The sequence below is a fragment of the Linepithema humile genome, chromosome 6, assembly GCF_040581485.1.
Source record: "Linepithema humile isolate Giens D197 chromosome 6, Lhum_UNIL_v1.0, whole genome shotgun sequence".
Taxonomy (NCBI): domain Eukaryota; kingdom Metazoa; phylum Arthropoda; class Insecta; order Hymenoptera; family Formicidae; genus Linepithema; species Linepithema humile.
Genome location: NC_090133.1, coordinates 27,971,929 through 27,984,215, shown reverse-complemented (window position 1 = coordinate 27,984,215; position 12,287 = coordinate 27,971,929). Strand labels below are relative to the sequence as shown.

General features: G+C 34.2%; 4 protein-coding genes across 4 annotated transcripts; 3 read left to right on the top strand and 1 right to left on the bottom strand.

The window, feature by feature from the left end:
- Positions 1–1,152: 1,152 nt before the first annotated feature.
- Positions 1,153–3,797, top strand: Scp1 (Sarcoplasmic calcium-binding protein 1). The gene is made up of 5 exons (XM_012365744.2): positions 1,153–1,387; positions 1,995–2,161; positions 2,694–2,823; positions 3,045–3,148; positions 3,401–3,797. The coding sequence occupies exons 1-5, from the start codon at positions 1,336–1,338 to the stop codon at positions 3,527–3,529; spliced, it is 582 nt and encodes a 193-aa protein (XP_012221167.1). The 5' UTR covers positions 1,153–1,335; the 3' UTR covers positions 3,530–3,797.
- Positions 3,798–4,803: 1,006 nt separating this feature from the next.
- On the top strand, positions 4,804–6,225 carry AP-2sigma (adaptor protein complex 2, sigma subunit). The gene is made up of 4 exons (XM_012365168.2): positions 4,804–4,960; positions 5,250–5,399; positions 5,491–5,664; positions 5,763–6,225. The coding sequence occupies exons 1-4, from the start codon at positions 4,958–4,960 to the stop codon at positions 5,862–5,864; spliced, it is 429 nt and encodes a 142-aa protein (XP_012220591.1). The 5' UTR covers positions 4,804–4,957; the 3' UTR covers positions 5,865–6,225.
- On the bottom strand, positions 6,214–10,774 carry IntS2 (integrator complex subunit 2). Its single transcript, XM_012365675.2, has 5 exons — positions 10,282–10,774; positions 8,007–10,099; positions 7,633–7,837; positions 7,250–7,556; positions 6,214–7,096 (listed from the first exon to the last, which is right to left on the bottom strand). The coding sequence occupies exons 1-5, from the start codon at positions 10,563–10,565 to the stop codon at positions 6,644–6,646; spliced, it is 3,342 nt and encodes a 1,113-aa protein (XP_012221098.1). The 5' UTR covers positions 10,566–10,774; the 3' UTR covers positions 6,214–6,643.
- Positions 10,775–10,911: 137 nt separating this feature from the next.
- Positions 10,912–12,283, top strand: LOC105671466 (proteasome subunit alpha type-6). Its single transcript, XM_012365676.2, has 5 exons — positions 10,912–11,073; positions 11,230–11,324; positions 11,489–11,570; positions 11,635–12,064; positions 12,174–12,283. The coding sequence occupies exons 1-5, from the start codon at positions 10,998–11,000 to the stop codon at positions 12,229–12,231; spliced, it is 741 nt and encodes a 246-aa protein (XP_012221099.1). The 5' UTR covers positions 10,912–10,997; the 3' UTR covers positions 12,232–12,283.
- Positions 12,284–12,287: the final 4 nt, after the last annotated feature.

Below are 12,287 nucleotides of genomic sequence, written 5' to 3'. Positions count from 1 at the left end.
AGAATTTGATAACAAATAAAAAAAGTACACGGTAAAAAATGATATATCAGCATTCAATATAAACGAAATCTTGTTAATTTAACAATCGTATCAATTAAAACAAGATTTTTACTCTTGGGATTTTTTATGTTCTTTTTTTGAGAATTAAAAACAATTTTTATTTAAAATCTATTCTTAAAAAGATAAACAAGAAGGATCTGAGATGAAAAATGACTGAGACATGTATTTATATATTGTACATTTGAAGTTTAATTTACGCAATTTATTTATTTGCTCGTACTTGCTTGAAAATCTTAATGATGAACATAAAATTCTATGATGTGTTGAACAATATGTGTCTCTTAAAGTAAAATAGGAAGATGCTTGTAAACCTATCACATATTATGAAATAGACAGATACATTTCTTACACGTGAGCTTATTTTTGTACCACCAACAACAACATAGAAATAATTACGTGTATCTCGTGACGAACTACTGTGTCTGTCGAAGAGACAGACCATGTACAAAAATACATTTAGGTAGAATATAAAGATAAAACGAGGTAGCTGAGAAAGACAGTCGTTGCTTTGAACATGACCTGCTTTTAAATTAGAATAATTCTGCAAGAGAATACCGATATTTTGGTAAAACGTTGCCAAAATATTTGGGGGGAGGGCAGAGGGAGAGAGAATTTTTCTCTTGTGGTACCTGATAAATAAATTTTCTTTAAGAGAGCTGGAAAGGAAATCGTATATCGACTATATTGATGGCGTAAACGTGATAAAGAGCAATATTTTCCAGAAATTGTTCTTAGAAACTTTATTTGCGAGAATCTTGTGTGAAAACCTTTGCAATATCATTAAAAAATTATCAAAGATGTGATAAATTGATAATACCATATCACACTTAGATAAGCAAAAGTTTTCACAATACAAGAAACGAAATATGGAAGAGGAAGCGAAGACACAGCTCGACTAATTATAAAATAAACGAATCTAAGGTTCCTTGTGATGTGTTTGGCGAACGCGCATTTTGTCTCTCTGCTTTTATTGTGTGTTATTGTCACTGCCATTATCGTCATTTGAGTTTCTTCTCTGTACAATACTACCGCCTTCATGTCCTTCGTTTCAGAGGGGATAATCTAAGTTTAGACCTCATTAGATTCTAGCCGAGTTCAGTGCGAAACCGCTATCCTCAAATCACTTTCTCTGTGTCGAGCGTACTTCCCGCGCGCGGATCGTCGCCTTTCAGTTGGAAAAGAGTTTGTTAAGTGACACAAGAAAGATTTTTATTTTTTTGCACTCGAGAATTCGGCACCTCAAGAAAAGAGAGGGTAGAAAATATTACGATCACAATGGCATACAGCTGGGATAATCGTGTTAATTTCATAGTGAAATTCCTGTATGGTTAGTACACGTGAAAGATATTGTAAGGATGGTCTGAATGGATTTGAAAAAAAGAAAGAGAGAGAAGAAAAAATAATAAATAGATGATGGTGACAGCATGTGAAGAGACAGCAGGCCGCAAAATCGTGAAACTGAGAAATAGGTGATCAAGAAAGAAATGATTGCTTGTGCAAAAGAATAAATTTAAAGTATAAAATAAATATTTTTGTACGGTTTTATATTATGAAGAAAGATAATGTAGATTATAAACTTTATATACATAAATTGTGACATAAATAAATTTACAATAAATTATTCTGTAAAATTTGGTTGTTAAAACAGTAAGTAATTAATTAATATAATATTTTTCTTTACTCTCTCTCTCTCTCTCTCTTTTTCTCTGTTAAATATACATTATTGGGCAAATGCATTCTCTTGCGTTATCTTAAGAATTTTTTATCTATTTGTTATTCTGAGATTTAGCTTAAAAAAATATTTTTAATATTTTCAATTTATATCTAAATAATAAATATATGTTTGACATATTTGTAAAAAGAATTTAATTTGAAAATTGGCTAAAGAATGCGCAGTTTAAAAAAAGAAATGTAGTGAAAATATATGACTACAGACATAGATAACAATGGAAGTTTGGACAAGCATGATTTTGAATGTATGGCATTAAGAATGACGCTGATCGAGGGCAAAGGCGATTTTAATTACAATCGATATCAAGAAAATCTTCATATCATGTTATCTTTATGGGAAGAAATAGCCGACCTGGCAGATTTTGATAAAGTAAGTCATCAAACATTGTTTCTACACAAGTCATCTCCGCTAGCACGACTCACGTTAAAAGCTTGCACCAATTTGAAATTCTTCTTTAATTATGATTATTAAACTTCAGATCGTCTGCAGAATTGTTCAAATATTGCTTGTATTTCCCAAATAATTATAACTAAATTATCAATGAAAAAATTCGTAGACTTTGTAACTAATTATATTAAATTATTTAAAACAACTTTTGCTATAAGTTTTAAATTTAATTTAATAATTTTTCTATTAAATTTGATTTTTTATATTCAAGGATGCGAATTTTTCTCTTAGATCAATGAATAAATATAAAAAGTAACTCTTGTAATAGTAGAGCTTTGATATTTTTGATAAATTATAACATGTAATTAACGTAAAATATTTCTAGAAGTTTTAGTTGATATATAGTTGATAAACAAATGACAGAAAGTAAAAATCGTTAATATTTTATTATTATATTTTTTTGTACGAAAGTACATTTAAAAAATTGATTTCTTCCGATTCGTTTCTTTTTTAGAATGGCGTTGTAACGACGGATGAATTTAAAAAAGCTGTACAAAGTAGCTGCGTCGGCCGTTCCTATAATGATTTTCCTCAGGCTATGAAGAAGTTTATTGATAGTCACTTCAAAATACTTGATATAAATGGTATTGTATAACATATTCAAATCCGAACGTATAGAAAACACATCGTATGTGAAAGTAATAAATAAATTATATTTTATTTCTGCAAAACCAGATTGATTTAAGTAAATTTAGAGGAAAATTTAGAGATAACTCATACATTATCTTTTTTTATATAAGAGACATTTATGCAAACATAATTTTGAATAGAAAAAAATAATTTTCAAATTTTATGTTTATTTTAGATGATGGTATAATTGGCGCTGAAGAATATCGATATGATTGCGTTACAAGAATTGCTGTGGACAACATAGACATCCTTGACAAAGCTTATCAAAGTCTGTTGAATGTAAGTAATTTGGATCGATTTACTTTAATTTTAATTAAAATAATTAAATATAATTGATGGTATTTTCGACTTCAGGTCACTCGATGAAAAATGTTTATTTCATCGTCCTTTACAAGGACCATTAGAGTCTGAATTTAAAAACTTAATTTGTGCAGTTATAATCGTCTAAATTTTCGAAAGAAATATTACATTTTCAATAGGTGTCTATTTTTTGTCAACAATGATTGCTTTAAAAAGTCGTTATATTGACAGGATGACGATAGAAGACGCGGTGGATTGACGTTGTCACGTTACCAGGAGTTATATGCGCAATTTCTCGGTAATCCCGATGAAAACTGTCCAGCAGTCTATCTATTTGGACCGATAGGACAAGAATCGTAATTAAATATTTAAATTCGTCCTTTCAAAGTATTATAAATTACCATATATTTATATCAAAAGACATACACGTGCGTATTCGCAAACATACGTACGTGTAAACACAAAATATATTTAATTAATTATTTATTTAATAATTATGTAACTATTTATTAATCTTATAGCTATTTGATGCAAATGTGTGTACATACAATATTGAATGCCTGATTCTTGTAAAAATTATTGTAATAAATCAGATACTTTTTCATAAATTCTCCCAGTAATAAGAAAATTTTGTAAATTATGTAATTTAATAAAATCCTGTGTTTATGTAAAAGAACCACACATGAATTATATTTTTATATTCAAGAGAATTGCATCGTTAGCCAATCGAAATTTCGAAAATGAAGATAGACGTCCAGTGCAGGTAACTGTTTTCCAGTTTGGCCACCTTCATTTTTTCAAGGCTCCATTATGTTAAGCCAGTGGCACACGGTGCGTTTCTATCTGCTGGATTGGTTGCGAGGTGGTAAAATACTAGAAATGCATCACACAACGTACAGCATTTTTAGTAATTTACTTGGCATTAAAAACTTTTCCGAAATATCTCTACAAAAATCATCTGAGCAGTGACAGATAGTGACAAGACAAACACATAGATAATGGTACAGTTTCAATATATCTTACATATGGGTTGGCATCAGCTTTTAATCTAATATAATGTTGTGACGATTTATCGAAACTTTCTTCATAAAAATGCATTGAGCATATTACTGAATTTGATTTTATAGTATTTTCAGGCAACTGTAATATTTCACACCACTGTTTTCGCCTGCACGTATTTTTTGGGAATCTATGAAATATATTAAGAATTCAAATTTTATTTTTAATATTTTCTAATATATATTACATCTTTAAACAATTATTTATTGTAATAAGTCTATGTTTAATTTGATAAGATTTGGTAAATTCTATTATGCAAAGATCTTACATTATTGTTGTACTTTCGTGTGAAAAGTTATCTTCTGCTTTTTCTCGAGTTCTTCTTGTTTATATGATTTTCGGTAGGTTCTATTAGAACAAGTTTCCAAAATACACGATGGCATTTTTTTAATACTTTATTCGTATACTTCTTACTTTAATTTCATTTGACACTTCTTTACACTATGAAGTAATTTCACTGCTATGCATTAGATAGCAGCACTAATGTCACCTATCAAGATGGCTGACGGCTTACCCCTCTTCCCCACCTTGGCTTCAACCCCTCGGCACTATTCTCTCTCCTTTACCTCCATGGCAAAAACGCATCGTGTGCCGCTGACTTTACATAGCTCACTGGACTTATCTGATATTGTTTCGTTCCTGAATTCAGAGGGCGGGGAATTGATAGAATCTCATGTTTATCTGTTTTTGTTATACATTACGCTGAGTGAAATATAACCGATTTCGAAAATGGTATGCTAGTATTTCTAATTGTAAAATAAATTACATTTTTATCAGTGCTAGAGACGTGGATGGTTACATGTCAAAAAATACTCCAAAATGTCATCTTACTTGATTAGTGTATAGAATTTCTGACAGGTGGTTGTATTGCAGTTTTTGACCACTCATAATCAACATTTAACATGTATTATTTGATCAAAAAAATATCAATAGATCTTACATTCCAGATTCTAATCAAAAATTAAATTTATCATAAATCAGATAGAGATAAATACTTAGCTTTGAACATATTTCCTTACAGATACGCTTTATCCTTATACAAAACAGGGCAGGTAAAACTAGATTAGCAAAGTGGTACATGAATTTTGACGATGATGAAAAGCAAAAGTTAATAGAAGAAGTTCATGCAGTGGTCACTGTCAGAGACGCAAAGCACACAAACTTTGTCGAGGTAAGTCTGGCTACACGTTGTCTTTTTATGAACTAGTAACTATATAAAATATGTAAATAAATATACAAATAACGTTAAATGTATATTTCAGTTTCGCAATTTTAAGATAGTATATAGGCGATATGCAGGCTTATATTTCTGCATTTGTGTTGATGTTAACGATAATAATCTCTGTTACTTGGAAGCAATCCATAATTTTGTGGAAGTATTGAATGAATACTTCCACAATGTATGCGAATTGGATTTAGTCTTCAATTTTTACAAGGTAATATTGGCTGATTATTTTAATTAAATTTTTGAAATTTTCTAAATTATTTAACCCATTTTAGTTGTATTATTTATTCTAAAATACAATTATTTTAGGTCTACACTGTTGTGGACGAGATGTTCTTAGCAGGTGAAATCAGAGAAACAAGTCAAACCAAAGTGTTAAAACAACTTCTCATGTTAAATTCCTTAGAATAGACAAAACTCATAATTTTGGCTTTATATTTACAAGTGATTTGAATATGTAACATCCAAATGAAATATTTGTTTATGCTATGCAGAGTATGTCATATAAAACATATACATTCTATATATATACATATATATATATATATAATTATCATTTAGATAATTGTTAACAATTATTTGGTGGAGAATTAGACGTATAATACTCTTTATGTGAATTTTATGTTATGGCTTATATTAAAGGAAAATAATAGCATTAAACATTGCAAAGTATGACGAATTATAGACACGAGGAAAAAAATAAAAAGAATATATATCATGTGCGTTATAAGAATATAATAAACATAAATATGTGATAATGTGTATAGTAAAATGTCTTTATTATTATACATATTTTACAACATTTACATTATTAAAATTATTATTAAAATTTGTCTGGATATGTATTGTCAAAACATAAGAAGATTTGATCATTCAACTTTGGAACATTGTATTATTTTGCAGTCTGCATAAAGCTACAAGTTTGTTGAAAATCTACTTTGTTGATTGTATACAATATTATTAATTGTCTCGAGAATTATATAAAAATAACTAAATATAAAATATATTAAAATTTTATATTCTAATCTCTCATCACAAATTTTATTAATATATTTAATATTATATTAATATATATATATATATATATACATATAATAAGATATATTAATATTATATTAATATATATAATATAAGAATTCTCGAGACAATCAACAATATTTTATACACATATTTTATATAAAATTGGCATTTCAATAAACTCGTGATTGTAGTATAGCTTTCTGTAGTAAGGTACAAAACGTCGTGTTGACTTCTTGACACAATAAGCTCGCCGCTTTGTCACCCAGAGCCGCCTGAGCTGAACTGACTCGACCCAACTGGAGTAACAGACCTGTGGTATCTTCGGCCAATGGTGGAAAGGCCAGACATATTCGCGTCAGTGACGATAACACTGGCATGAAAAGAACGATTCGATCCTCGGCGGACAACACACCTAATAGTGTTATTAGAGTATTAATCGCCAATCGGGAGACGCTCAGTGCTTTCGGCAAGGCGTACTGAATCGCTAAATGCGAAGCCAAGTCAACCGCAAATACTTGTTTTTCCGGCTCGGGCTGAGACAGTAATTCCGGAATCCAATCGAGGCATATGTGCATGGATGGGATTCCAGAAACTGTGATTGGCAGCAGTTCTCGTGGATAACCCTACAAATAAAAAATATTCAAGATCTGGATAAAAATCCGTTCAGTCGATCAATTGATATACGTAATAGAAAAGTAAATTGTAATAATTATTATTATTACATACAATTTATTTTATGAAAAAAAAAATATGTATATACATGGATTTATTGTTACCTGAAAATGAACTAATTTGGCCAGAGACGGATCGGCTATGAACACTTGATGCAAGTAGGAACAAACGACACTTTGTATCTCACGGAGAGACCACATCTGTCCGGGAGTCCTTCTATCCTCTTCCGTTTCCAGACACGCTTCCAATAAAATTTGCACCGCCGCGCTTTCTTGGCCTGCGACTAAGGCTATCCTCAAATCTTCTCTTTCCGTTTCGTTTGTCAACTGTCCGACTTTTTCAGTTAGAGGCTTATCCTGCATGTGCCTGGATAATTGAGATCGCGACGCCGCTAATGTTGCTTGCAAAATTCTATTAAAATTGTATCATTTTTATCATAAAGATCCTTTTAACAATTTCTCTCTTACATAACAGAACCATCGCTTACCTAAGAATCACAGATAAAATCGGCGCGCATCGAAAAACTCGTGTATCGCACCTTAATACTTGTAACGGGTCTAATACAATGTTGTCTTGTGTCAAAAAGACATTTTTCACTATTGAATTTTCTATTAGCAGTGCGTTTATGGAAAGGACCCATAAACAACGTGGTAATACAGTATTAAGCCTCAGCCACACTTGCTTATAAAGTTCTAGAAGTTGAAAAGCATTCCTTGTTAATAACAATTGCATGCACATATTAATCTCTTAATACATATTGAGATATAATTTTAAAAAATAACTTACTGTATTGAATATTTATATGTATAAGTGTGATTATTAGTTATAAATGCTGTATTAAAAGAAAAGTAACATGTATACCTTGTATGTATCTAGGAACCTGTTCGTCCAGTATATCCTTGAAATAATGTATTATGAGCTCGGCGTGAGGCCAGATCTCAGTTGGTTTCAGCGTCATTAATTGCCTCAATAGTCTTCCGGTTCTTGACGCGCAAGTTTTAACGTGACCGAACGCCTCGACAATAGCGATGTCGCTAATTTTTTTACTCTCATAACTGGCGATGGCCGAATCGATATTAATCATCTCGTCGTCGAGCCAGTCGTCCACCAGAGATAAATGCGGAAAGTGGATTGCCAGTAGCCGTAGAAGCGGTGAGAACAGGCTGGCGTAATTCATCTGATCCCGTTGAACCAATTGCAATAAATACTTGATCGGTAACTCGGAGAGGAATTCGGACGAATACGACTTGACTTTCCTGCACTGCGATATGAAGGTGTGCATATTGGACAGCCTCACGTCCTCGTACAGCAAGAGATAATACAGCAGCAATAGCTGCGAAGTGAGGGAGGGCTTCAAGGCGTCGATGTCCACATTATCGGTGTCCATTTGCATGATGTTGACAGGATTTTTCTTAAAATCGAAATTCGCCCCGAACACGCTGTTCTGAAACACCCGGCGAATCTCGTTCTCGGTGATGGGCTTGTTCGTGTGCTCGGACGTCTTATTGTTCGTCACCAGAATGGAATTCACGTAAACCTCCACCAGAGCCGGCAAGACCGGATGCAACGGCGGCACGCTCGTGCATATCTGACGGTATATCCAATCCTTGATGGGCACTCGATGTTTCGCGAATGCCCGCGATTTCAACAACTGATGGATGCAGTGTACCGGCAGGAATCCAGGAATGTTGGCGTTGAGATTCGCCGTGACCGGCACTTTAACGGCATGCGCAGTGACCACTTGCTCGGTGAAGATCTCCTGCATAAAAATCTGCTTAATCCGCGTGAGATTGTTTGGTCGAATGGGTATCTTCATTCCGAGCGTGGCGCAAACCAATTCGCAAATGGCCGATAGCTGATTGCTGTGAAAGTGTATCGCCATCAATAGCAGCATCTCGCCGAAACTAGCCGTTACGCCGCTCGCACTCTCAAAATAGGCTTCCTCGCGCACCAGCCATTGCACCCACTCGATGCTGCGTTTCTCCAGATTATGATGTCCGATCAGTGAAGGGCATGCTATTAACATGCACAAACCGAGAGATACGAATCTAACACCGGCTGGCGACGGTGGTGGATGCGATGTCAGTAGCTGCACAATCATTCCCACTTCGTCGTCTTGAAATTTGATGCCGCCGATTCCTCTCAGGGCGCAATATAGCCTCAGCAACGCGCTTGCTTGCACAACTTGCGACTCTGCTAACTGACTGTCCGTGCTTTGAGAAGCGATTGTTTGTAATCGCTTAAGCAACTCCTCGCGCAACGACTGCAAAGCTGTCTGGGATTCCCATTTACGTTTCTGTCCATTTCTAATGAACATCGCGATCCATGAGCGCACTTGCTGATCGCTGCCTAGTAGCAAGCCGGACACAAAGGCAACCACGTCGCTTTCAGGCTGGGAGCTATGTGTGTTTTCGTGTTCCAAGCTCAGAGTGATAGCCAGAGCGGGCATCCTACACAGTTCTACGCATTTAGCTCTCACTGCCAGTGCTTGACTCGGATTCATCTGACATAACATTGTGATGGCTTGTGTTCTAATCCTGCCTAGTGCAGATTCCTCCTGTCGCTCTCCATTTGCAATTAAGTGCGCGCATACCTCTGAGAAACTGTCTGGACTGTTGGCGACGATCCAGCAGATGATATCTGAACCATGTTTAACATGTAAAAGAGTCTCTACAATATCCAATATGGACAACAATGTTGGCAATTCAGCTAGCGCTATGCAAATCACATAGCTGATCTCCTCCATATAAACAGCATTGTCAAATAAATCGGACTGCTTGATCTGAAACTCCTGATTTTTTTGAAATTCTTGTACTTGAGATGCTATAAACAAAATTTCACTGAGAACCAATCTGATCCGACGAATAGACTCGCTGCGTTCAAACTCTAGCGCCAATCCACTTTGCAAAGATTGCGCCAACACACTGTCTCGCTGCACACTACCTAGCTTTTGCCTAAAAAAAATAAATATATATCAATCAGTCCTTAGCACATAATAATCATATAAAAACATAAACTTATAAGTCACCCTAAATATGCAAACAACTATATAATAAAATATGCTTTAGTAATAAATTTAAAATTTATTTTTAATAGGCATAAATATAGAAATAAGATAAAATGTGTATATTCTAACCTCAACTGTTGCTCCTGTCGAACGTCGGTTTCAAGTGCGTGAAAATCAATAGAAAGAAGAGCGATAATAGAGTTGACTGATTCGATGCCAGACAATATTGTCAAAACTTGTTTTCTACCCTCCACACACTCTTTCGTTATGTCAAGCGGCGAGATGAGACTCATTCTAACCAAACACGGCAGAATGGGTCTGATTTCTTTATGCGAACACAACGATAATTCTATAATATCGACATTTTGTATTGCTGTAAATACTCGCGGCGATACACGTGTGTTTTCATGCATTTTGTCTGTTAGCTCCTCTTAATTTTGTTGTGATATTTATATAAAATTAACGTCACAAGAGGAGGATCAGTTTCTATCGTAAACAAATCGAATGCAATTCCACTCACATTGCTCGCTCGGTTGCGTTCAGAAACTACACGCGAGAACACCCAACCATCCGAACACCGTTCGAAAACCAACTGAGAGTGCCTCAGCTTCGAAGAGCTCGAGAGATTTTTACACTCTGCGAAAATAACCAGAAATAGCACTTTTCAATTAGTAGTTGCCATCCTTCGCGACCGGGCATTTATGACGCATTGTAAAACGGCCCTAATAGCACGCTCCGCGTACGCACCCTAGATCTGCAAGACGACACGGACATATCTGAGACGGGCTTTACATATGACGTTTCCGAATTGAACGAAAAACAATCATCTTCGTGTATTTGCGAACATGGCGCGCGGAAGTAGTGCTGGTTTTGACAGGCATATTACGATCTTTTCACCCGAAGGTCGGCTTTACCAAGTAGGTAAGCGTCACAGAAATGTTAAACAAGATACTGGCGATTATTTACCATATTATGGACACTATCACCTGTGTAAATAGTTCATATACGCACGCTGATTACAGCATGATCTGCATTTTCGAACTTGTAATTTATGTTTCTTTTTCGAAATCGTCATAGAATACGCTTTCAAAGCGATCAACCAGGGTGGTTTGACATCTGTAGCTGTCAAAGGAGTCGACACTGCTGTTTTCGCAACACAGAAGAAAGTACCTGTAAGATAACCTCCAAAAAATCTTTTATAGGTTTTATCATAATTATTTTGTAATTAACTACTGCTTAACATCTTCGATACGCTTTCTCAAGTTCATATTTTAATTGCAATATTTAGCTTTGTTTAGAAATACTGTATTGTAATATTTATTATTTATCTTTATAGGATAAGTTACTCGATGCCTCCAGTGTCACCCATGTATTTCAATTAACTGATTATATCGGTTGTGTTATGACGGGTATGATAGGTGAGTGTGGATAATTTATGGCTCCATTATAAGATTCTATGTTTTTTAACTCACTTTTTTACAGCCGATAGTAAATCACAAGTACAACGTGCTCGGTACGAAGCAGCTCATTTTAAATACAAGTATGGTTATGAGATACCCATAGATGCTTTGTGTCAACGTGTAGCCGATATTAGTCAAGTGTACACACAAAATGCAGAGATGCGACCTCTTGGATGTTCCATGATGCTTATTGCTTACGACAAGGAAAAGGGTCCATGCATTTATAAAGCTGATCCGGCAGGATATTTCTGTGGTTATAGAGCTATTTCTGTAGGAGCGAAACAAACCGAAGCCAATTCCTATCTCGAAAAGAAATTGAAAAAGAAACAAAGTTATGATTTGGATGAAACTATTCAACTAGCTATTACTTGTCTGTCTACTGTTTTATCTGTGGATTTTAAACCAACTGAAATTGAGGTGGGAGTTGTATCCAAGGATAACCCTAAATTCCGGTAAATTGATAAATGAGTTGGTCTTTTTAATATTTTATGTACAAAAATCTAAATGGCATTTATACATGTGACGAATTTGTTTTCGCTAAAAAAATTTTTTTTGTTACAGTGTTCTGAATGAGCAAGAGATTGACAAACATTTAACTACGATTGCTGAGAAAGATTGATAATCTTGTATGCAATTCATTTAATAATAAATATACAATTCAGTATAATAAATATG